The sequence below is a fragment of the Herpailurus yagouaroundi genome, unplaced genomic scaffold (assembly GCF_014898765.1).
Source record: "Herpailurus yagouaroundi ecotype Mexico unplaced genomic scaffold, PumYag 188, whole genome shotgun sequence".
Taxonomy (NCBI): Eukaryota; Metazoa; Chordata; class Mammalia; order Carnivora; family Felidae; genus Herpailurus; species Herpailurus yagouaroundi.
The window spans coordinates 36,924,235-36,949,369 of NW_024412419.1; the positions used below are offsets into that span (position 1 = coordinate 36,924,235).

Consider the following 25,135-nt stretch of genomic DNA (forward strand, 5'->3'; position numbering starts at 1 on the left):
TTTTTTTTTTTTTTTTTTTTTTTTTTTTTTTAAGAGAGAGAGAGAGAGAGAGAGAGAGAGAGAGCAGGGAAGGGGCAGAGAGAGAATAAGAGAGGTAGAATCGCAAGCGGTGTCCTCGAGGTCAGAGTGGGGCTCAAACCGTGAGATTATGACCTGAGCTGATCAAGAGCTAGACGTTTAACAGACTGAGCCACCCAGGTGCCCCCAGGTGAAATACTTCTAAACATAAACATTAAGAGATGGGATTAAATATGAAAGGGGGCATCAAAGTATCCCTGAACTCATGCCTTTGCCTTGGAAACACTGACCATTACTCCTTGAGCCACTCGTCTCACCTGTCGAGAGCCTAATAAAGTTTAGTGTGAGGGTTGAGAACTTGGGCTCCAGAGTCAGGTTAACTGAATGCAGAGGCTTTATTTACCTCTACATGCTGTGTGACTGTGAGTGGTTTAATCAACCTCTCTGAGCTTTAGTCTCATCTTCATTTACAAAATGGAGATAATGTGATATTTACCTCATGAGGCTGATGAGAAGATACTTGAAAGCGCTTACCTTAGATATGATCCATCATTAGGGTTCAATAAAAAATTGTTACTACTGTTAATTACTACTCTACAAAAAAACCTTAGTTCCTATTACCAAAGTGGAACACTTAGATGCTTGTTTCATAAGAGTAAGAATAAGAGAAAGAGAAAGCAAGTTAGCTTCCAGTGTATGAAGTCTTAACACCGGCAGGAAACGTCAAGGATTTAATGTCGCCACAGCGCAAAAGAACTCCACATTGATTCTCAACCATTTACTGGTTAATAACCACAGTAGCAAAAGTGATTATTTTTATGAAATTGGCCCCCTGCAATGTCAGAGGAGGACCGTTTGGCTGTATAAAGGAACAGAAGCAAAATAATGAGAATTTGTTCAATGGCAGCATCTGGAAATCCCAGGAATGTTTTGAGATAGAGAAAGCCATCCGTAATGAGGAGGCCTGTACAGATACAGAATAGGTTCTAACAGTAGGAATGCACTCGGCGCGCACCGTGCAGGAACGATTTAGTCAGCATATCATTGCATTCAAATAGCATGCCGCGCCTCCGGCAGAGGTCCCGCAGGGATGGGGGACGAAGTAGAGGGAGCCCATCTGTCTTCGGTGACCGGACCCAGATGTTGCCTTTGGAGACTTTCGAAGAAAGAGCACAGAGGAGGGAAGGAAAGGATCAGTCCACGAAAGCACAGACCTTAACGTCACCCCAGATGAAAATGAACTCAGAATCTAGCCATTTTTATTAGGAACAAATGGGAAAAAAAGCCTTCTGGCATCAGTATCCGTTGTCACCTGAAGACTCAGGAAAACCATGTTTGAAACAAGAACGTTAAGCAGTCTCTAGTGGTTTCTGAAGTGGGATGTAACCATTACAATGATAAATTGTTATTTTTCTATGATACACATTTTTACCTTGCCCTGGAAAGAGCAGTTCTGAAACATGGTGCTGTCTGAACCCCTAAGGGTGTACCAATTCCTAAACAGAAAAGAGAAACTAAGCACTTTTATTACATAAATTACATCCAACGTTCTCCAGCTCCATGCAGAGTTGTCTTTTGGTTTTTCCCTTCTCGAAGCTTGTAAGGTGTTCTCATTATGCCACAGAAGTCCCTTTTCTGGTCCTTAATAAAGTAACTAATAATTTAGAATGTTCACATTAAGAGCACATTGTAATTGTGATTGGAATGTATCAATAGTGTGGCTGTCTGGCTATCAGAAGTTAATTTCAGACTCCTCTCAGGGATGATTTGTTTCCAAACAAGACTTATTTCTTAACAAAAATGTGATCATATGTGTTCTTAAAGCATGTATTTCTGTATTTTATCCGCGAGTGCTTGTTCCAGTATTCTTCATGGGATCAGCATTTATTTGCCCCTGTTGTTAATAAGGCTATTGTTTAAACAAACGACATTCACCTTGATTTCTTATTAGTCTTGCCATCCATCTTCTAAGGAACTATGGGAATATACTTACCACCTCATTGAATGTGTATTTGATTATTCGAGCTCAGAAAAATAAAATGCCATAACTAGGGAACCTGGGTGGCTCAGTCAGTTGAGTGTCTGACCCTTGATTTCAGCTCAGGTCCTTATCTCAGGGTTGTGGGATCGAGCCCTGCATTGAGCTTCATGCTGAGCCTGCTTAAGAGTCTCTCTCTCTTCTTTGAATACAGGTTTCTTCAGTGTTTTGCTGTTGTTGCTGGAGATAGAGGTTTGGCAGGTGGGGAAGGAGGGTAGATACCACAGGCATTGTGTTGGCTGGGACAATCTGCATGCCTTCCTTTCTCATGGGGACCCTCTGCTGGATGGGACTATCTTTACAGCAGTCCAGCCTGCCCTGACAGGTGGTCTGGGGTTGCAGGGAGGAGCTCTGGGGACTCCTGCCCCTGATACTGACCTTTCTCTTTGTCTAGCACCCATTAAATATGTGGGTGGTAGAAGCAGACAAGGGGTCTAGGGAGCCAAGAATGGGCCGGTGCAATTTACGGCAGCATCTTGGAGGCCCTAACGCTGGGGAAGAGAAGGGCTATTCCGGCTCTGTTCCCTCTATCCCGGTCACGTGACTGAACCTCAGACACATTTGTTCCTGAGAGCAAAAGGTGCAGCTGGGAGTTGAGGGTCCCTATTTCAGAGCACATGATGCCTGGGAGAGGCCACGCGACTGTCCTAGTCCTCTGCGGGAGTCGCCGGGTCCCTGAAGCCTGAAGTCTGGGACAGCGGAGAGGGGCCATCTGGAATGCCAGGAGGTGGCAAGAAACAGGGAGAAAAGGAAGTGAGAACTCACTTACCCTGTGCTTGCACAAGATTCCCTCAAGAGGCAGATGAAACCAGGGGCTCCTGCTGAGGGAGGCACCCGGGGAAATGGAGACAGTTTTAAGGAGGAGCATGGGGGCATTTGGGTCTAACGTAAATGGTGGCTATCACAAAAAGAAAAGAGGAAATTTGACTGAACTTGAAGCATTATAGCATGTAAACCCTTGGTGGAGCGTGCAACATTGCCTCATGAGCAAATGGACACAGGAAGAGAAAGTTGTATAATGCAGACCGCCCAACATCATACCCCATCCCTAACCCTTCCCCTCCTGGGAAAGTGGGTGGGGCAGAGCGTGGCTCCCAGACGTCTGCGAAAAGACTCGTCTCCGGCATCATGAAAGTTATTGCTCCTGTCATCATCACAAAGCCGGGGTTTCTCCCCTGGACCCTCGCCTTTTCCCTGTGGCCGCATAGGTAAACTTGCAGTTTGGGTCAGCCCAACCCAAAGACTCCCAAGTACTGTTCACTCAAGAAATGCTTGGGGCGCCTGGGTGGCTCAGTCGGCTGAGCGACCGACTTCGGCTCAGGCCATGTTCTCACGGTTTGTGGGTTCGAGCCCCGCGTCAGGCTCTGTGCTGACAGCTCAGAGCCTGGAGCCTGCTTCGGATTCTGAGTCTCCGTCTCTCTCTGCCTCTCTCTCACTCTCTCTCTCAAAAATAAATAAACATTAAAAAAAAAAAAAAAAAAGAAAGAAATGCTGCCAGTCACACTGGCCTCGCTAGAGGTCTGAGCCCCTGAGGACCCTGATCACCCCAAACCTGGGAGCGTGTTCTCAGGAAAGCTGTCTTGGGAGACCTCTGCTAACTCACTCGTCTTTGAAGGAGGTGACAATGTATGAGATCATCTTATGACAAACGACCTGAGGACTCTGTTGCGCTGGGAAGAAGAGGACAGATGGAAACAGCAGAGTCTAACTCCTGAGTGATACCTGTTCTGTAGAGGAGACTGTTAAGAACAGAGTTCAGCTACTTGACCCAGATGCTAATAAAGCGTCACTATCCCTGGAGCCCCGGTAACGATCACAGCGGCCTCCACCTGTTGAGGGTTTCCCCGATGCCAGAGTCATGTCATTTCTTTGGTCTCTACGACAAGCTCACAAAGCCCACTGAGGAAACTGAGGCTCATTGGAGGGCCAGTTGCCTGGGATCCCATGCAAATGAGCTTTGGAGTTGGGGACTTCACCCCCAGACTGGCTAACCCCAACGCTTTGCTCAGAAAAGCTTTCTAGGCATCAGATTTTGAGGGAGACTCTCCCGCCACTAACCAACCCCCCCCCCCCCCCCCACCAAGGGCTTTCCTTCCTACAGAGAAACACCAGAGGATGGGAGTCACAGCCTCCTTGAACTTCTGGAGATTTTCCTTTGTATATTCTAAAGTTGGCCTGTACTGCTTTTCACTACTCTCACTGGGTTTGTCTCTGAATAGCGCGTCTTCTATTTTCTATCTCACAGGCTTTCTGTGAGAATTAAACGAAAATCACGCAAGGAAGCAGGAGGGCCCTGTAATCATGGCGACAGCTAACACGGAGGGAGGGCTCAGCGTATCAGGCCCCGTGCAAAATGTTATGAATGAAGCGTTCATTAATGCCCCGCCAAGACAGAGAGGAAGGGCCCACTGTCTACTCAATTTCCATCTGAGGAAGCTAAGCACAGAGAGGTTAAGTAAATTACCCGGTGTCACACAGCAGGAGGATTCAAATCCCAGCCGACTGCTACCACCTGCCCTCTGGGGGGCCCATATGCTCTGGGTGGGGCTGAATTTGGTCGCTCACCATTGCTAAAGAGGCACCAAAAATAAGCCCTCCCCACCTTTGAAACGTGGGTTTTTATTTTCCTCTCTCTTTCCCCATTGTAAACTCGAAAGAGGTACCTTACATTTGTGCTGCAAAGATCTGATCCGCAGTCCATGCCGACTTTATAACTTCTGGCATCTAAGTCCTTTCGAAATAAGATTAATCAGTAACCAAGCTGGCAGGTGAAAGCAACACAAAAGTAAAAAAGAAACAATTTTTACTGCTGAACTCTGTACTGTGAGTTTTCCACTAGGAATATGATTGAGAATGATACCTTCTAAACTGAATAAAAGTAGGAGCATAGGAACTCTTATAGCAATTCTAGGTGTGATTTTATATTTAAAAAATATCCCGTATCCCATATTCTGCAGAGAAACATATTTGCAATAAACATAAATTAAGTTTAGATTTTAAAGGACAACATGTCCTAATCTCACAAAACATTTAGCAAATAACCTTTGAGTTCACATGAGCCACCCACACAAAAACCAAAATGAACTCAGAAAAAAACATAGAAAAAGCAACTGTCTGTTGACAACCAGATTTTCTTTCAGCTCTGAGTTTTTTTGGGTTTTTTTTTTTTTTTGTCTATAAATAATCTGTATGTTTCAAATGTGACCAATTTTTTTTAAGGTGCCTCCTGGCATGTTCTCACTTCAGTGTGTTTTGAAAACAAGAAAAAACTGTGCAAACCATAGGAACTACTGGGTTTTTGGAAGGGGGAGCTTTAATACACACGCTTTTCAGATACCAAAAGTGTCACAACGAAACATTAAGATGATGTATCCTTTCTACAGTGCATCTGTTTTTCTTTTATGAAATCTGGAGTTTGATAAATCACCAGAGATAAAAACATCATTTTTAACCTATCGTAGATCCCAAATGTCAGGAGGAAAAATAGTGCTGTGTGTCCTCTTCATGAATTTGCCTCTCTCTTTGCTTGAGAGTTATGGGATTTTATTTGCAGAGAAAACATAATGCTCTATTAACTTGAAAATGATGGCGTTTACTCAGAAATGTGAGAACCAAAGAGGGAAAAAAGGAGCGTTCAATCCTCTGAGATATAATCAAGTAACAAGTTTTAATATATACTTAAAGTGGCCTAGAATGTTGGATGCAGAAGTGATCACTAGATAACTAACAGCGAGGTTTTCGTTAGTATATTTACCTTCCTTTACTGACACGTAGGACCCCTGACTTGCTATATCGAAGTGGATGTTGAAAACTCAACAGGGAGAGTTTGTTTAACATCAGGGTAAGTAGGGATGGAGGAAGCTATTTCTTGTAATTTTTTTCTACTGAAAAATGACTCAGAAATTCTCTCTTAATTGGAAGCCTGGAAAATAAAGGAATTCCCACAGATTTTTATAACTATAGGCGAGAAGTATTCTGTGCCCGAGAATGTAACAAAAAGCTCCTCTGTACAGGTGGCGCCTAATCTCTTATTGCTGTGATCCGGGGGGTCCAAGTGCATGAACCAGAAAGTAAGCTCATCATGAAAGCACAACATGGCAGATAAAAATGGCTTTTCACAATGTTAGAAATAGCTCTTTCTTCATATGTGATGCAGTGAACACTAGAGTTCCTTCTCTTGTGCCCATTTCATAGTTCATCATTCCTGAGAAGTTTAAGACAACTTAAATTGTATGCAAATCCACTCTAGGCTATGGACAAGTGGTTGAGTTTTTCTGATAAGTGCTGTAAAAAGCTTTTGTCAACAGTCAATTCTGATCTATGCACCAGAGGTGCCTCAAGTCCCAGCTGTGCAGGACCAGTGATGGCTGTGAACACTTGACTTCAGTTTGCTTTGGTCTTTCCTGCAAGGAACATGAGGACAGTGCTGGTCCTAAGAAACGGCATTGAGCTATTTCCTTGGATCATGGGACAAAATGGCGGGATGTTCCGTAGAAGCTAAAGCTTTCAAGCATTTAAAATCTGGCCCTGCCCCACCTGAGTCCAGCATCTACGCAGTTATCCTTCAGAAACAATGCAGATGTAGATCACTCTTCCTTCAGTCCCTTATGCACCCATCCTCAGCCAACAAGCATGTGGTGAAGGCCTACTGTGTGCCAGGAACTGTGTTGAGTTCTGAGGATGAAAGATCCAGTAAGGAATGGCCCCCACTCTCAAGGAGCATTAGGCAGAGCTGGGATGACAGTTTCTATAGAACAGAGGCTCTGGGAGAACCGGGGAGAGACTTAAGTCAGCCCTGGTGTAATGGGGTTCACATGGCTCCCCATTGAAGCACCAGGCAAGGCAGTCAGCATTTAAGACCTGGCTTTTTGTAAGGTTTACCTACATTGCAGAAGTGGAAAGGGCATTATTAAGCAGGAGGAAGAGTAGAATGGGAGGCGTGAAATTCATGGATGATTTGGGAAAACACTTGTGGTTTGGTGTGTCAGGGCACACGTAGGGGACAAGAGTCAGAATCCCCCAGGACCTTTGCAGGCCTATTCCGGGAACTTTCACTGTCACCCTGCACAGTCAGCGGAGGTCTGGGAAAGATTTGGAACAGGGGAAGGCATGACCAGATGGGGCTGTAGGAGGTGAAGTGTGACCAGGGGAGGCCAGGCCAGACTGCCCAACACGCAGCTGTGAGGGTACAAACTGAGAAGCCATGGTGGCAGGACTTGGAGAGGGGGGCATTCTGGAGATGTTATGGGGAAGGAATCTGTGGTACCTTGAGAGCGATGGGAAGTGAAGGGTGAGGTGGGAGGAAGCACCTAGGGTGATACGAGAAGGGCTAGGCTGGTTCTGGCTCCAAGGTGGAGCAGTCACGACCAAAGCCAGCCTGGACATGTGCAGCTTTGGGGGAACCAGAGGCCTGTGGGTGAGACGCCATGACAGGGAATGGCAGAGAGACCCGAGAGGCATAGAGATATCCAAGTCCCGAGCATAGCATTATGTTAAACGAGAGGTGAACCCCTCAAAATGGAACATCGGGGCTGATGCTGCCCCCTAGGCAATTGCTCATGGCCATCACGGCCATTATCTTCCTGATTTAAATGATATATCTGGAGTCCACAGCTCTTGGTTTTCCAAAATTGGTCAACTCCTGTTCCCTTCATGGATCAGTGTATGAGGGATGTGACCTCCAGCTGAGGGTCAACTGTTGGAGTTGTCTTTACAAGGGATCTGCTGGTGGGCAGAGCAGTCCCATGGGGACAGTGGTCTACTGGGGAGAAGATATGGCAGTGGCCACCACTGATGGCTACCTCAGGAAGCACTTGTTGGCCATGATGAGCTGGGGGGCCACACTGAGTAAGCGAGAGAGTACCCCATCCATCTGACGGTGGGCAGCCTCCCCACACATGGGAAGACTGCATGTTCCAGAGAGAGGAGTCCAGAAGAGCTGTGCCCTTGTCTCTTGTTGAGTGAATGGCCACGTTTGCCCCAGGCTGAAAGGACTCTATCCGGGGAATCAGTGGCAAGTGTGCTTGCTCCCTCTTGTGACCATGTACCTGACCTGAGCCAGAGACACAGCTGGCTGTCCTTTGAAACCAGCTCCACAGGAAAGAGCCCTGAGAAGGAAGATCAGATCAGCATGGTGTCACAGGCATGGAGAGAGCAGAACCACTTTCCTCCCAAGGTCCAGACACTGCAGACAGGGTTTGACCCCCCCCCCACAGAGCCTTGTCCCTGCTCCCCACGGGAACTCTCCACCTCTAGAACTTGGCAGCCAGTTATCCACATCTCACTCCCATGGCTCAGACTAGGGTCAAGGATTCCAAGATGGCAGTGAGAAGCCGCTGCTGTTCCCACCCAGGACCCGGCCAAACTGATGTGTTGCCTGCTACAGAAGTGCAGACTGCCCCTCCACACTTCCCCTCTGTAAGCACTGTTCCTGTAGATTTCAAAGGAGTGGTGGCGGCGGGGGTGGCGCGGAATTACTTGGCAGTTTATTTGCTTCCGAAGTTTTCGGGACCTCCTGTTTGCAAGACTTTGGGCTAGGATGACATATGACCCTTGTCAGTATAGTAGAGGAATAAGATGTGAATGCACATGCCCTGGTACATGGGGAGCGTGACGAACCCATGAGAGGTCCAGGGAGTTTGCAGACATCACGGGACTCTGAGATGCCTTCCAGAAGTTCCCTCGGTACTGGGTCTTAAAGTATGAATAGGATCCCGGAGTTGGAAGTGTGGCAGTGCATTCCGGGAGGAGGCTGCAGTGTGGACAGAGGTGAAGGTGACAAAATGAAGTCCTCGTTCAGGGAATGGCAAGGCGCCTGTTCTACCAGAAAGGAAGTGTTCAGGGGAGAGACCAGGAAACAGGTTGAATATTGGAAGAGTGGGCTGAACGCTGCATTAAAGAGCTGGGCCTTTTCTGGGGAGACAGTAGGAGGATCAACTCCTTTTCTGGGGAGACAACTCCCTGTTGATCCTAAAAATAAAAGTAGAGTTCTTTCTGCAAAGATGAGGCCCTTTTGTTTCTCTGTCTCTCTCTTTAAACATTTCCCTGTGGTGTTGTGATGAATAGGTGGGCGGGGGACTTCAGAGGCCCAGGAGTGACAGTTCTACAAGAGCTGAGTACAGGCTTTCAGACCCAGGTGAGATGAGAGGGCTGAGGGACAGCCACCAGCATGCTACCTTGTGCCATAGAGTAAGTGGAGGACCCCTAAGCTGACCGGGAGCCTCAGGTGTGGGTCCCAAGCGTGCGTGACCCTCAAGGCTCCTGAGGAGAGGCAGGCCAGAGCTGGGGATATGGGACCCGCTGCCCCCGATGCCAGGGAGGACACTGAGCCGTCAGGCCAGAGCTGGGGATATGGGACCCACTGCCCCCGATGCCAGAGCACGGTGTCCAGCCCCCAGGGTACTCGGCCGTCACACTCTCCCAGGTGGAACCTTCTGTTTAGGGGCACGTGTCAGCCTCTATATTTCTTCTGCCTCTAAGAGGAGGCTGGTTTCCTTATCTTCATTGTAGGTATGTGAGGTGAAAGCCTCCTTCTCCTGCCAGACTGGAGACACAGCTGGGACAGCTGTCCTCTCTCCAGAGATAGATGGACGGGCCTGGTTTTGAAGAGGTTTGAGTGAGCCTGTATTTTAGCATCATTCTCTAGCACAACAAGCGTTCCCTTCTACGTGTGGGGCACAAGGGAAGCGTATAAAACAGGCTGGCAAAGTGTTGAAGAAAATCTACCCTGTCCTGCTGCCTGAACAAATGTAGCTTCACTCATCTGGAAAAGCCAGGCTCCAATTTACAATTCTCAGACTCTGGGAAGTTTTGTGAACTCAGCAGCATGGGGAGAAGCATCCGCCCTGCAGATCCCTAGCTGTCCACATCCCCAGAACCATCCCACACCGTGTGAATCCTCCAGTCTAGACACACAGGGTCTGTCTACACCCCTGCCAACACCTGCCCCTTGGGCACCCCATGAGTCTGGGGGTATGCACACCAGATGGAGTACATTCCCAGGGAAGAGACTCAAGCTATAAACCCAGGACCCTGGGAAGTGGGGTGCGGACCCTAAGCAGGTAACCCCCCCCCCATTGCCACACAGGGAAGGCTACAGCCACAGGAATGGCAGAGCAAGGCTCTCTAAAGCTTGGCACCTGGGGAAGGACCCCAGTTCTCCAGCGCCCTGTTTGGGGATTGAGAGAGAAGCTGAAAGAACGTTCTGAGAGCGATACAGCCCCTATGTCATCTGTCGAGGTCACTTGTGCCTGCTAACGTGGTGATAGTTCCCCAATCTTACGGCCATATTTCAGAGGGAAACAAGTTCAATGCTATTGTGCATTTGGTTTGTCTTGCTTTCCCCCCTTATTTGCATTCACATGTCATAGTGAAAGACATTCTAGGTACAACCATTTCCTTGTCTCAGGGATCTCCCATGTTGCAGAGCCCTGTCTACCTTTCAAAAATGGCTGCAGGGGCAAGGCTGTCGGACCTCACCTCCCAGCCCATGACAGCACATAGTCAGAAGGGGAGACTTATATAGTCCAAGCTGGCCTGTAAGTTTGTTCTCCCCAACTACCATTTTCTTAGTTCAGCTGGGTCATTTTTTTTCCCTAGGCTCCCCCACCGCAACCCCGCACCTCAAAGCTACTTTTTACCTCAAAATCTGTTGTTCTCCCTCTATTGTCAGGCCCATCTTTTCTGTCGCCCCAAGTGGAAGGGTTGAACCGAGGGACCCTGACTGTATTCAGACAGGTGGAAGCGTTCGCATCCCCTGCTGAGATGAACTGCACTGGGACACTTCAGAGCCATTAAAACAATCGACGTGGAATCAAGAAAGTCTCACCCAGTGTCTTTGAAGGAGACTGGCACCTCTGCCACGAGCCCTGTGTTTCGTCGCACCGCCTTCTTCTCATTAGGCAGGCAGCCCCTTGAATCAGCAGCAGGGGTAGAGGAACGGAGATACCACAAATGCTTTCATTTTTAGGGTGGTTTTGTTTTTTTCTCTCTCATTTAAAGGCTGGGGAGGGAAGCGAGAGGGGAATGAAATGTCAACCTTGTGGCGATGCTTCTCAGTGGGTTAGGCAGCCCAGGCAGGCCCGGTGGCCGTGCAGACCTGGTGGAGAGCGGCTGGCAATGTGCCCACCCTCCCTCTTCTTCTGGGGTTGGGCAGAAATCGGAGTTGGGGGAGGTGAGCCGTGAGCCTGCCGTTGGCATGAGAGCACACGTCACGCTGACATCGAAGGCGAGGAGAAAACAACCTGGGACTCGGTCCGCTCTGCCGCTGTTGGTGCCCAGTTTTCAAGGTTGGCTCTTGTCGCTTGTATAGACAGGGTGAGAGGGGCAGGCGTCATGAACCCGAGCCAGCCAGTTAAGGGGAAACTGCATCTATGGCGTCCTGTGTTCCCACAGGGCACTTCGGTCCACAAAACGGGGCATGTTTTTGTGGGTGACGTTGGACATGTTAGACAACGACAGGCATAGAACAGAGCTCAGGAAAAGACCCGAGGCTGCCTATGGAGTGCACGGTCTCACTCCTCGGATGAGGCAGTGTGTGCACCCATAAGCCAAAAAAACTATTTAAAGAGAAGAATCCAGTGTGTAATGTGTCCACCAAAGTATCAAGTGGAGAAGAAATAAGCGTGGTGAGGAAAGCGGAAGCTTCTCAAAGGTGCAGGGTCGGGGGCCCAGGCCATGCCGGGCACTGTGCCTAGGCCTACGGCCCTTCTTCCTAACACCACATCCACTGGGCAGGCACCAGTCTCCGCAGGTGACTGTGAGGAAACTAAGGCTCAGGGAGAGCATGTGGCTTGTCCAGGGACACACAGCTGGGAGTGGTGGTGAAGACCACCAGTGAGGACTGTCTGACTCGGCCTTGACTGGTTGGGCCCAGGAAAGGGGTGGGGTTTGAGCAGACGGGAAGACGACGGAATGGCTGAGGACCCAGCCGAGGATTAATGATAGTGCGGAGCTGGCAGAGGGGGGTCTGCACCAGGGAAGAGGGGCTGAGATGCAGAGGGGAGGCAGTGTATGCAGAGCAATGGCCGTGCTAGTTTTCCTGTGGTGGCGGCCGTGGGCACGGCGACCGGAGAGGGGGACCAGGCATCAAGGCTGGGGAACAAGTCAGAAGTGTTGTACAGGAGTCGAAGTGGCACCTGTGCCGTGGGAAAGGGGTGCCTCAGGGAGACACTGTGCAAGAAGGGTCAGCAGGCTCAGCGACAGGAAGGAAGAATCACAGATCTGGCTGGGGCATGACGGTGACAAAGAAATGGGAAAACTCCGGGAAGGGTTAGCTAGGCATGGAAGTCAACTGGTTTGGATTGTATGTTCAGGGTTCAAAGGAACAGCTACACCTGGCTGGGTGCCACATCTTGTGAACACCGAAAAGTGTCGCAGTGGAGTCCAGCCATAGGCAGCTGGAGGTATGGCTCTGGGGTCATCACAGAGGAGGGGAGGTGAGGGTGAGAATCTAGGAGCCCCCCAAGGAAGCAAGTAACAAACATTCAGGTTCCCATGGCCTGTGCTCAGAAGATTCCAAGTCACAGCATAAACTTTTACCAAATGAAATTGCTACCTCCAAAAAGATTATCTGAAGGAAACCTAGCCAGGACCACCTAGGTGGCTCAGTCAGTTAAATGTCCGACTTCGGCTCATGTCATGATCTCATGGCTTGTGAGTTTGAGCCCCACATCAGGCTCTGTGCTGATGGCTCAGAGCCTGGAGCCTGTTGTGGATTCTGTGTGTGTGTGTGTGTGTGTGTGTGTGTGTGTGTGTGTCTGCCCCTCCCCTGCCCTGTCTCTGTCTCTCAAAAATAAATAAATATTACAAAAAACTTAAAGAAAACCTAGCCCCTGAATTTGTAGATTATTCTTTACTCATCCTCGGACGGTAGAGGTCAATGTCACCACGAAAGTTCAAAACAAAGTTTGGTGTCTTTTAGGGGCTGGTGTGTTCTACATGGGTGAGAGCAAACCACAATCATATGAATGCATAGGTCGGGCTCTTATCTCATGCTGAGTTTCTGTTGAGCCCCTTTCGTGGGGAAAGTATCGTATTAATTCTTAACTCTCTTAAAAAATTTTTTAATTGTTTAAAATAATTTAAGATTCAATGTAATTAATTGGAGCTTTAGCCGGGGGGGGGGGCCGCCCCATGCCTTAGCCAGCTTTAGCCATGACTGGATGGGCATATACATATAAAGTGGACAACACCGATCGATCCTTCTGTTGGTTCTGAGCGCATTTTGTCTGGATAAGGGCAAAATTTTAGACTTGGGAAAAATAAAGAGGACAAGATACAAGTGATAACGGTTAAAACCATAGAGTAATTTAGTCATAGATGAAAACTCTCTAAAGATTTATATTTTTTTAGGTAACGTTGAACACAACAAAAAATTAACCAGACAATGCTTTCCTGATGAAAATTCATTCTTGATGATCCAATTCTTTTCAAAATATCTGCATTTGTAAACATGACATCCGGACATCCTTGGGGTCAGACTAGTGGAACCAGACTCTTCCTCAGTCATGAAGCTGGGTGTATCTCTGCCCACTCCCGTGGGCTCTGTGCAGGTTGGGCAGGACCCCAGAGGTGGTCAGTGGCTTTGAATGGGCAGGGCTGCAAACTTCCAGTAGAAGAACTTTGCCCTGCTCAAAGGCAAGTGGTAGGACTGTGCCCAGCAGACAGTGGTAAACGGTTATGGCAGGTAGAGAGCGGACACAACTTTGAGTCTAGAAACAATAGGCTCGTCTAGATGGTTGACTAAAGTTGAAATCTTAATGCCTGTCAAAAGAAGTAGATTTAAATCTGAGGGCGGTAGGGACTCATGGGAGCATTTTTAAAAGTGAAATAATATAGTCAAAACAGTATGCAGGGAAGGTAGCGTGTGGTTTGGTGTTTAGTACAACCAAAAGGAAAAGGGGGTGCCCACACTCATGGGCTTTTGGTGAGAGCTAGGCCACCGTGACGGAGAAAGGGAATGTAATTGGTATAAATTGTCTACATTAATATTCCTAGAGCATGGCCAATCTAAATGGACCCTTAAAGTATTTTCTTGCAAGCTTTCCTGAGTTTTCTCTCTGCCATTCTGCTGGAGAAGGATGATTGGGGAAACATGACTTGAAATATGTAGGGGAGTTCATGGGATTTGCTTGAGTCAACACTGAGGGCCATTATCACATTCACACCACGAGAGGCCTTAAATCCGTGGGAATCATGACAGAACACCAAGATAGAACATTTAGCACTGCCCAGTTTACAAAGGCAGTTGGTCCGCTAAATAATGGAGATCACACGAAACTGGGGTGTTAGTATGGTCTTCGCGGGGGGCCAGCTGGTCATTGGTGGCTACACCCAGGACCTCCTAGAGCTTTAGGATAGAGCTTTGTTGATGGTAATGGCCGTGTGCTCTGCTGTAATCATCCCGGCCTGACAGTGGTGGAGAAGTCCCCGTGTGCTGGCCCTGACCTACCCTGGGGCCAGAGAGACCTCTATCTATCCCATCACCAAGGAAAGACCCATAGCATCCCCCCTGCATCTGTTATAACTCCAATGCGCTTCTCCATGCCAGGAGTCCTCAGGGGCTGAAGGGGGGTCCTTCACCTTTTCTGTTTCTTCCCTTCCAGTTACTCTAGAGCAGTTCTGGCTGGCAGTGAGGAGCTGTCCTGAGCAAGAGGACCAGGCTTTGTTAATGAAGGTAGGTTATCAGACAAAGTACTGATTTCCTTAAAGGCTCGCAGCACTTTTATTGCCCTGAGGAGAGTTTCATTTTTACAAGCAGGAGTAAATTTATCATCCCTGAATTCGGTGCTCCGCGGGGATAAACTTGTCATCGGCGGGTAGGAGGGTTGCTGGTTAATGAGCACAACCGCCGTCCGTGGAGTACAGCAAAGTGACAGGGAGTGGGTGTCAGCTACCAGCGGGGAATCTCTTTTAATTCTCCAGAGGGCTCAGTTGGTCCTATTTAAGCTTATCTGACAGAATCTTGATTCTCTGAGCAGATTTATGAGGCTTGGCCAAATTCCATGACTCTCACTGCACTTTTTAATTAAGACAAAGGACTCCATACGTTCTGTGTCTGCCACATCCTCCCTTTCGTCACCACAGGGAGCGCCACACAAATGAGACTGTCCATATTAACCACTGGAGTGGGCATCTCATGTCACAGATGCCTTGCCCTTGAGTGGAAGACAAGCTTCGCCATTTCTTGGTAACCATTGCGTTCTTTCCCTCTGAGCGACAAAGGAGCACAGGTGTGGTATAACCTACATGTAGGTCGTACATCCAGGTGAGCCAAAAGCGTGGAAAAACTTGGCCAGCAGCCTGCATGAATTTAATTAAAACTCTGTCTCCGAAGGCAGAGAGGAGTAGACACCAACAAGTCACGGAGGCACGCCAACACCTTTCCACCAATGACTAAGACTCATGTTTTCACCCAGAAACTATACTTAGAGTCACCTTGAAACATATGCATTTCCGTGACGTCATTTCAATCCCGTACCGTCAGGAAACCACGTGGCCCAGGAATTGCGTCTCTCACCTGAACACCATACCAGGTGTCCTCCGACTTTAGAGATGGGCGGAAAAATAGAGGGCGTCACTCTAAGGGATTTCCAGCTCATTTGCCTGAGATGTGATATTTTTGGTCTGCCTTTTTTTTTTTTTCCCTAAGCTTTCAGTGTGGTTCATTTTATAATAAAGAGGTGCCGGGGCGCCTGGGTGGCTTGGTCGGTTAAGCGTCCGACTTCGGCTCAGGTCATGATCTCACGGTCCGTGGGTTCGAGCCCCGTGTCGGGCTCTGTGCTGACGGCTCAGAGCCTGGAGCCTGTTTCAGATTCTGTGTCTCCCTCTCTCTCTCTCTCTCTGCCCCTCCCCTGTTCATGCTCTGTCTCTCTCTGTCTCAAAAATAAATAAACGTTAAAAAAAATTTTGTTTTTTAAATAAAAAAAATTAAAAATTAAAAAAAAAGAGGTGCCGATACCAAATAACGGATCCATCTGGGAGACCTGCTCCCCCAGAGTCCTGGGTACAATGTACCAACTTTGGCATACAGGCAGGCATATAAGCTTTTCTCGGTGTTTTGAGGTTATCCAGGGTCAGCCCTCAGTCTTCTGTCCTGACATCTATTCCCCCAAGGACATTTCCTCCCAGATACACACTGTGTTTCTGTGGCCTTGCCGCAGCCCTTGGGCCCCAGACACTCACCTCTTTACCCCCAGTCACTATTCAAGGTACATGGGCATGGAGCCTCGTGGCCCTTCCTTCCTGTTCTGTCCAGTGTTTTCTCCAGCCATCTGCTCCTTCCTGCTTCCCTCTTGTTGTTCTCCTATCCATCTATCCCCCTTTTTCCCTTCCCTGCTGTGCTTCGGTGTGCTGAACGCACTGCTGTGTGCTGCTTGGTACCGCCAGGGACCTGCGATGCCCCAGTGACCCTGAACTTCTTCAAGTCAATAGCGTAAGGGTGGAAAGCGATACCGCCAAAATCCTGCTTCTCCTTTCAGTTTCTCGCCTTCCTTCTGACTCTCCTACTGCCCCCGGCCGGCTTCTCTGGAACATTCGCTCAGATACTAGCAGTTGCAGGTGGTAGAGGAGGGTTCAGAGAGCCTGAGGTGTCCTGGAAGGTGCACGATCTCCAGTGACCTTCGGTATTTCATGCCTTCCCTGTTGGTTTCTGCAAACCGTACGGTGGCAGCCGAGGACGACGTCTGTGGGTGTTTTCTCAATATTTGCAGGTATTTGAACAGGCAACATCAAAGAAGTTTCACTGAACAAAATGCGTGCTCGGTTCATATGTACTGAAACTACTGTACGATTTTTTTTCAGGAGATTGAGGTTTCTAATGTCACATATCAGAGAGCACCACGTGGGTGTGACAGTGGCGTGCAGGATTTTTGTAGACGTTATGTGGGAGAACTGGCTCAGGGTGACAGTAGATCGTTCCAGCTACAACCAGCCTGCAGTCCAGGATATGTTTACGGGGGTGAGCCATTCACTTTGAAGATGGTCGGCCATAAACTTCGACAGTTCATTCGGCGTCATTGGGCGAAAGGTTGCTGGAGGCAAAAACTGTAAATCTGAACCAAATATGCTGGGTTTTGTTTTTTTTTTTAAACAATACTTTGCACGCAGTGCCGTTGTTATCCCTACATTGTCAACATTGGATACTTTGTATCCCTACATTGTCAGAGATCATTAAGATCTAAGGCCAACGATCTCATTCAGAGCTGTGAGGGTGCCCAGCCAAGGTCAGATACCGCTTGAGCCAAGGTCGGATATCCCTGGAAAAACAGAGCCAGGGGTTGAGACTTGGGAGGTGGCCGAGACCAGAGGCTTCATCTGACAACCAGGAAGAGTCGGCGAGGGAGGAGAAGTGATGCTCCATCTCCGCACCGCTAGTTAGCAGGCAGCAGAACGGGGACCGAAAGCCACGTCTCTGGAGCCTCGAGCTGGGCCTCTTGCCGGGACTTCCATCCAGATGAGCAGATTCACAGAAAAGTCTACCACCTCACCCCCTCCACCACACCCGAGCCGCATGGGAGGTCAGACTGCAATGAAACCACAGAATGTACTGTTGTGGCTGGCTGGTGGAACCGCTCTTGTGGCTTGTTGTTAATCACACCCCATCTGCAGAGAGCACCATAAGACGGAAGGGAGCTGGCTTCTCCATGATTCAGTTTCCCCATCTACCAAGCAGAGGTCAGGGCTCTTACTGACTTGCGATTTTCCCACCACTGCAGCCCTGTTAAGGGGGTAGGAAGGAGATGTCAAGAGATAAGACAACTGTTATCAGGGTTTGCCTCTCTGTTCGGTTTCACTACAATCCGAACCAAAGAAAAGATGTCAGTTCTATAAATTACTTATCTGACCCCATTCATGTCCATACCAACCTGTTTCTTCACTGGTTCTTCGTTCTACTGACCAGTTCATCTCTTTGGCCCCTTGCAGGCACTGCCCCGGAGAGCTGGGTTACCCCTCGACTCCACCCACCACTCTGTTGTGGCTCCAGACCTGCCCTCCAGTCCCACACCCACTCGTGCCCAGCAGATGTGGCCCTCACCTGTCTCTGTCCTTCCTCCTCAGCCCCGGAACCACAGCGAGGCCTGTGACTCCCCCTGCTCGGGAGCTGCCACGTCACCTGCCATGTAGCTATTAATCCCCGGCAGCAGCCCTCAGAGACATCCCGTTCCCTCTCACCCAGAACACAGCACCTGGGCTTGACCCTCCAGGGACGAGTCTGGTTCCCACTTTGCTGGGAACCCGGTGTGATCACAGACAGGTCACCTCTCTCTTTTAGCCCAGTGTCCCCTTGTGGTGAAAGCGGAAGTGAATTAGATTGCCCGGGAGACCCTTCCAGCATCCACCCTCTCACTCTATGCCCCGACATTGCCCGCCAGCCCGTGACTCTAAACATGCTTGAGAATGAGCCAACCTCTACTGCCTGCCCTTCCTTCAGGCTCAGCAAAACGAACTTTCTCAGAATCCCACGTCCTACTTGTCGCTCTTCTGGATTCATGTCCAGCCATAACTCACTGTCTCTTTCTCTCTCTCTTTTCCTCTCCTTTGGCCTAGGGTGATCATAGAACCTATCAGCCATGTCTGGACTTTTCTGAAAGTGAAAGGAGGCACCACTGAAAATTAAACTTGGGTGGCTGGCATAAAATGGGACGGCCCCAGGCACATCAGGGCATTTGATTAGCCTATTTCTGCATCAAGTCTGAAGTCCCTTCTTTAAATCAAATGGATCAAGCTTGCCTGAGAGGCATCCCTCTCAGAGTTGGTCCAGATGCTCCTTGTCCCCACTCCCTCCCCCCCACAATTGTCACTTCTTAAAGATCGCGCCCTCCTTTCAGTGATGGAAGTTGGCAGGAAGACAGACCTCTCGCTGCCAATCTGCATTTGGACCTTCATTTTCTAAATCACACATAAACGATCACACTTCCTCATTCCGTCCTCCAGGGAGTTTCTTACACACCTGGCAGCAGTCATTTCCAATTTGGGTAGGAGACAGCAGCCCCAGCAAGGATCCTCACTGGGACGGAAACTTCCTGAGGCAATCACCTGCCGTGCCTCCCCGCTTCCCTTGGAAAAGCAGGAAGGATGTGCAGCGGAAGGTGGCTCTTCCTGGTAAACACTGCTTTCCCGGATCGGGAGACAAGAGCTAGTTGAAGAAGCTTTGCCTGGTCTGTTACAACTGGAGCAAGACAGTAGAACAAGGCTTCCTCACTCCAGTGATGCTGAGTGGGTACCTGGCACATTCCTCCCACCGCAGCCCCCGGCAGAGGCCTGGGTGGACCTCTCTGACGAAGGGCTCTAGCTAGAGGTACCACGTGAAGTTCAAGGTAGCCCTTTCTGTGGGGGAGATCCGATATCATACCACGTGTACTGCAGAAAACAGTAACAAGAACCGAGCTGCCTGCATGAAGATAAATAGCACACCTTGAATCTCATCTCCCCAAATTGCAGACCTTTTGCAGGACTGTGGTGCCAGCAGCAACGATGCCCCAGCTCATCCTCCGTGGAGTGCTGGCAGGAGGGGCTGACTGTCTGTGGCAAGGCGGGTGACGCCTCGGTCTGAGGACACAAGCAGAGCAGTTTTAATAGCTGCTGGCCGTCCGGCTGGCACGTGCAGGGGCCCACCAGAGTCGGTGGACACGGTTGCCAGGTGCCGAGGCCGAAGTCGAGAAAACCCACAGAGCCGATTCCCCGGGAAGTCGCCCCTGCCCACAGGTGTGCTGGCTGGAGTGCTGCCGGAAGCCTCCTTAGCATTGCTTACCAGCTGCCGAGTATTTTCTTTTTTTAATTTTTTTTTTAACATTTATTTATTTTTGAGACAGAGAGAGACAGAGCATGAACGGGGGAGGGGCAGAGAGAGAGGGAGACACAGAATCGGAAGCAGGCTCCAGGCTCCGAGCCATCAGCCCAGAGCCCGACGCGGGGCTCGAACTCACGGACCGCGAGATCGTGACCTGAGCTGAAGTCGGACGCTCAACTGACTGAGCCACCCAGGTGCCCCCCCAGCCGCCACGAATTAATATTGCCCCCCAAATGCACAGGGGCAACCGGACAGCTGTGGAAAGAGGGGTGCCCAGGCTCCCTGCCACGTGCACCCCCCGCCCCACTGTGATCTGGCCAGATCGAGCCCTTTCTCTGTCTAATGATGTGCTAGCAACTTGGACACCCTTGAGTCCTCCTTGAAACCAAAAGCTGTCAAGTGAGTGGCGTGACCCAACCTGTCAGTCCTCCCAGGGTACTCAAATCCAGCTGCTTTCCAGAAACAGGCGTTTTCTCCTAGCTTGGTGGGGTCCTGGCCTGGCCTGAACGAGTGTTTAGCTTAGCCTGGGAATGGGGATGCGTTGAGGAGAAAGGGGATTTTCCACATGACCGCTCCACTGACTCACCTCCCCGCAGAAGGTTTAGAAACACCCAGCAGGCCGGTTGTCTAGCGTTCCTTAAATTGTCATTGTCACAAAGAGTCTTTCTGCTTCACTTCTCTCACAGTCCCCTCCTTACTCTGCTCACTCCCCTCCACGTCGCCGGGCTCAAGGGGCAGACACGGAGCCATTCGGCTTCTGGAATGGCCGAGGCGTCCTTGCAGGGTCTCTCTGTCAGCTCTTGCCCTGTAGGCAAGGCCGCAGCCACTTCAGCTCCGATGGGGTGCTCGCCGCGGCAACCCCAGTATCTAAGCAGAGCGTTCGCAGGGGACTGTCCCTGCCTCGCAGGCGACTGGCAGCAGCAGTTTGAGCCTGTCAAGTGGGCGAGGTGGGGTTTTTCCCTTTTTCTTGCATTCTAACTGCTCTTTCTTGCTTTTCTCAACACGTGTAGGTGGTAGCTAGTTTAAGCACCCGACCTAGCAGCCAAGTACCTCCCACCGAGCGCGGGGAGGACAGTGATGCCCTCCTTTCAGCGGGAGGGCTTTTTAATGCCTGTGGACCCACCCTGTCATAGCCCCTTGCCTTTGAGAGCGCCCTAGGCCCCTGAGCAACCAGCAGAGCAAACATCCTGTGTGTGTGCTACGCGTGCCCACGGCCACCTCTCCGTCATCTGGGGCTGGTCCTGGGAGCAGGCCTCCCACACAGAAGGAACAGCATTCTCACTTGGGGCCTGACTGCGTCTCCAAACCCCATCCGGGGTGAACAGCGTCAATCCCTGTCGGAAATCCTTTGGCACAGATTGTTGAAGGGTGGCGGGGGTCTGCAGTGCTGAACTTCGGTCCGTGTAGCCCCTGTTGCTTTCCTGCCGCCTTCTCCGCTGCTCGCAAGCCAGGGCCTCGTGGAGAGAAGTAAGCATGTGGCTGACAGTGTTTCTAAGAGAAACAGGTAGTGTTTTTCTAGTACCTGGCTCACTTGAAGAATAGGTTTCTGGTTTGTTTGTTTGTTTGCTTTTATGTTTAATAAAGGACCAGAACTACTAGGGATGTAGCAATCAAGTTTCAGACCTAGTGTTCCAGCAATCGGTGGTTTTCTCTCGTGCCTGTACCCGTGTGGGCCGTCGATGCCCTGGCATGCCTTCCCCCTCTTCAATCCCAGTACCCTCGTCACAAGCTCCAAGTCAGTGCCAAGGTTCTGAGGGGGCTCATCTCAAACCTGCCCCCCACAATCTCAGTGATGATTATCCCACCCAATGAAACACTAATTGTGGGAAGGGATCTTTGGTGCATAGGACTAACTTTCTAACCCAAAGGAACACATACCTAATGGTAGGATTTCAGGCTTCGCCGTAAGTCAACAGAAGGGTTATTTTGGTGACTGTCTGCGGATACCTATCACAGTCCCTCTTCGTAAACGTTTGTGAATGCCTATTTTGTGCCAGGCACCGTGCTAGGCTCTGGGGGTGCTAATACCAATAAGACCTGGCCCTCATCCTTAGGTAGCTCCCTGACTACTAAGGTGTGGAAGGTACTTCAGAACATGCAAGCGTGTTGGGGTGGGCTAAGCGCTGAGAGGGAAGAAACTCAGGGTGCTGATGGAATACTCAGCTGGGGTGCCCAGCTCAACATGGGTTTCAAGAGGACTTCGGAGGAGGTGGCATTTGAGCTAAGTCTCTATGTCTCTGTAAGAGATTAAATTTAGCCAACTGTGTGGGTTCTGCTGTGCTTACTGGTGGGGTCAGTGTGAGTTGTGCTCTGAGCTTTCCATTTATAGAGTGTTTCAGGTGCACTGATGCATGCCTTGAGAGCTGGCTGCCAGAGCAGGGGGACCAGACAGCTGTCTCTCAAGGGGAGGGGTATCCAGAAGCTTCCATTCTCGTTGCACTGTGCGTGTTTCCTCCTTGTGCCATTCAACATTCTTTCCTTCGGCGTGGAAGACTTCCCTGACTTCCAAAGGTTAATGTCAAAGTGAGGCGTCTCTCAGAGGGAATGCAGCAGAAGCCATGCTCAGCCGACAGTTGCTCTAGAATAGTTCTGAGAGCATGGTCTCCAAGACCAGGGGCCAAGCACAGAGCAGGAGATGAGCGTTGGGAAATTCAGAGGAAAAAGGCAGAGGGATTTCCCTAACCTACAACAGGAGAACGTGCTCTGTGCTCTAAGGGTCTGACAAAGTTGAGAGAGCTCAGCACTCACACTCATACAAAGCTCTCCTGTTGGGGGAAATGGACCGGTGTCTTTCCAGGCTCGTGCTATCAAGTGCAAGCGTTACACGGGCCTGATCACCTAAGAGGATCATCCGATCACACGGTGGGCGGCAGCCCTTTGTGAGGACGTCACCCCTGCTCCGCCCCTTGATACTTGTTTGTCGAGCATCTAAATACACATCCAAGTGGAGAACCAGCTGGAAAGCAGACATCCCAGTGTTCAGAAAAGCAGTGACTTTCCCCGAATGGAGGACACAATCTGCTGGGAATTTCTGGCCCTGCGAGTCTGGCAGAGGACGCGTGGAAGAAGTGTCCCTCCCTGAACGCTCTGCCCTCCATTTCTCCGGTGCGCAGCTCTGGGGCACAGATTTCATTTCAGGCTGTTCTAGACGACAGGGCGGAGAGCAGAGGAGGAAATCACTTGAGACAAATAAGAAAAATGGAAGGACTTGGTAAAAGCCATCTGTGGGAAAATGCGAGCAAAATTTGGCCCTAGGGGACGAAAGTGAGAGGAGCGAACGGGGCCCAGCCCAAACTTGTTATTTCATCGTTTAAATAAAAAGGTCAAGATGCTAATGCGCCCAGGAGACTTTTCTTGAGTGACATACCCAGACTATGAAGAAACTCTGTCAGAGGGTTCCGGCGATATGAATGTAGGCTACCATACGTTAACAGAATTACCAAGAGGCTGGGGGGATGGCAGATTTCCCAGCACACAATGAAGGGGACATTAGCACTAAGGTCATGTGGGTGTCACGCTGGCCCAGGCTGATGAAGGTAACAGAGTTCAGCACTCCCGCTTAGGCAGCCACCGTGCCTGCAGCCAGTCACGTTTGCTGACTGAAAACCGGACGTGTTATGAGGCTTGAAGATTTCTGTTCCCCACACCTTCTCGACTCTCCCTCTTGCCCTTTCTAATTTTAGCCACTCTGTTTCTGGTTAATTTTACAGTGTTCTCAAGTCTACTCAAACACACTCGCACCCACCATGGATATCAACTTTGAGACGGGGAAGGAAGAAAGAGATCGGTTAGATCTATTCCCAAAGGAGAAAGGGAAGAAGGAGAAGGGAAATCCGCTTGGGAATAAATGGCAGGACAATGGCCAGCATGAAGGCAGCAGTCAAGCAGTTGCTGCTGCTTCTCAAGTTCTTCTGACGGAATGTGCTCACCTTCAAGAGGATCTTTCCACCTTCGTCTCTTCCAGGACTATTAAAAGGACAGGATGGGATGAAGCAACTTGCTGCGTTCTTTCTTTCTTTTTTTTTTTTTTTTAATATAATTTATTGTCGAATTGGCTTAAATACAACACCCAGTGTTCATCCCAACAAGTGCCTTCGTCAATGCCCGTCATCCATTTTCCTCTCTCCCCCACCCGCCCCCCTTCACCCTCAGTTTGTTCTCTGTATTTAAGAGTCTCTTGTGCCTCCCTCCCTCTCTGTAACTTTTTTTTCCCCCTTCGCTTCCCCCATGGTCTTCTGTTAAGTGTCTCAAGATCCACATTTAAGTGAAAACGTACGATATCTGTCTTTCTCTAACTTATTTCATTTAGCATAATACCCTCCAGTTCCATCCACGTTGCTGCAAATGGCAGGATTTTATTCTTTCTCATTGCCAAGTAGTATTCCACTGTGTATATAAACCACATCTTCTTTATCCATTCCTCAGTTGATGGACACTTAGGCCCTTTCCATGATTTGGCTATTGTTGAAAGCACTGCTATAAACATAGGGGTACATATGCCCCTATGCATCAGCACTCCTGTATCCCTTGGATAAATTCCTAGCAGTGCTATTGCTGGGTCATAAGGTAGGTCTACTTTTAATTATTTGAGGCAACTCCACACTGTTTTCCAGAGCGGCTGCACCAGTTTGCATTCCCACCAACAGTGCAAGAGGATTCTTGTTTCTCCACGTCCTCGCCAGCATCTGTAGTTTCCTGATTTGTTCATTTTAGCCACTCTGACCGGTGTGAGGTGGTGTCTCAGTGTGGCTTTGATTTGCATTTCCCTGATGATGAGTGACGTTGAGCATCGTTTCATGTGTCTGTTAGCCATCTGGAGGTCTTCTTTGGAAAAGTGTCTATTCATGTCTTCTGCCCATTTCTTTACTGGATTATTTGTTTCTCGACTGTGGAGTTTGGTGAATTCTCTACAGGTTTTGGATACTAGCCCTTTATCTGATATATCACTTGCAAATATCTTTTCCCATTCTGTCGGTTGCCTTTTAGTTTTATTGATGGTTTCCTTTGCAGTGCAGAAGTTTTTTTTATCTTGATGAGGTCCCAATAGTTCATTTTTGCTTTTAATTCCCTTGCCTTTGGAGATGTGTCGAATAAAAAATTGCTGCGGCTGAGGTCAAAGAGGTTGTTGTCTGCTTTCTCCTCTAGAGTTTTGGTGGTTTCCTGTCTCACATTTAGGTCTTTCATCCATTATGAATTTATTTTTGTGTATAGTGTAAGAAAGTGGGCTAGTTTCATTCTTCTACATGTTGCTGTCCAGTTCTCTCAGCACCATTTGCTAAAGACACTGT

General features: G+C 49.3%; 1 protein-coding gene across 1 annotated transcript in view; it reads left to right on the forward strand.

Moving 5' to 3' along the window:
* Positions 1-25,135, forward strand: part of ACOXL (acyl-CoA oxidase like) — a 347,249-nt gene that overhangs the window by 266,679 nt on the left and 55,435 nt on the right. Inside the window, 1 exon segment of the mRNA XM_040496721.1 lies at positions 14,662-14,732. Within this exon segment, the coding sequence (XP_040352655.1) occupies positions 14,662-14,732 (71 nt within the window).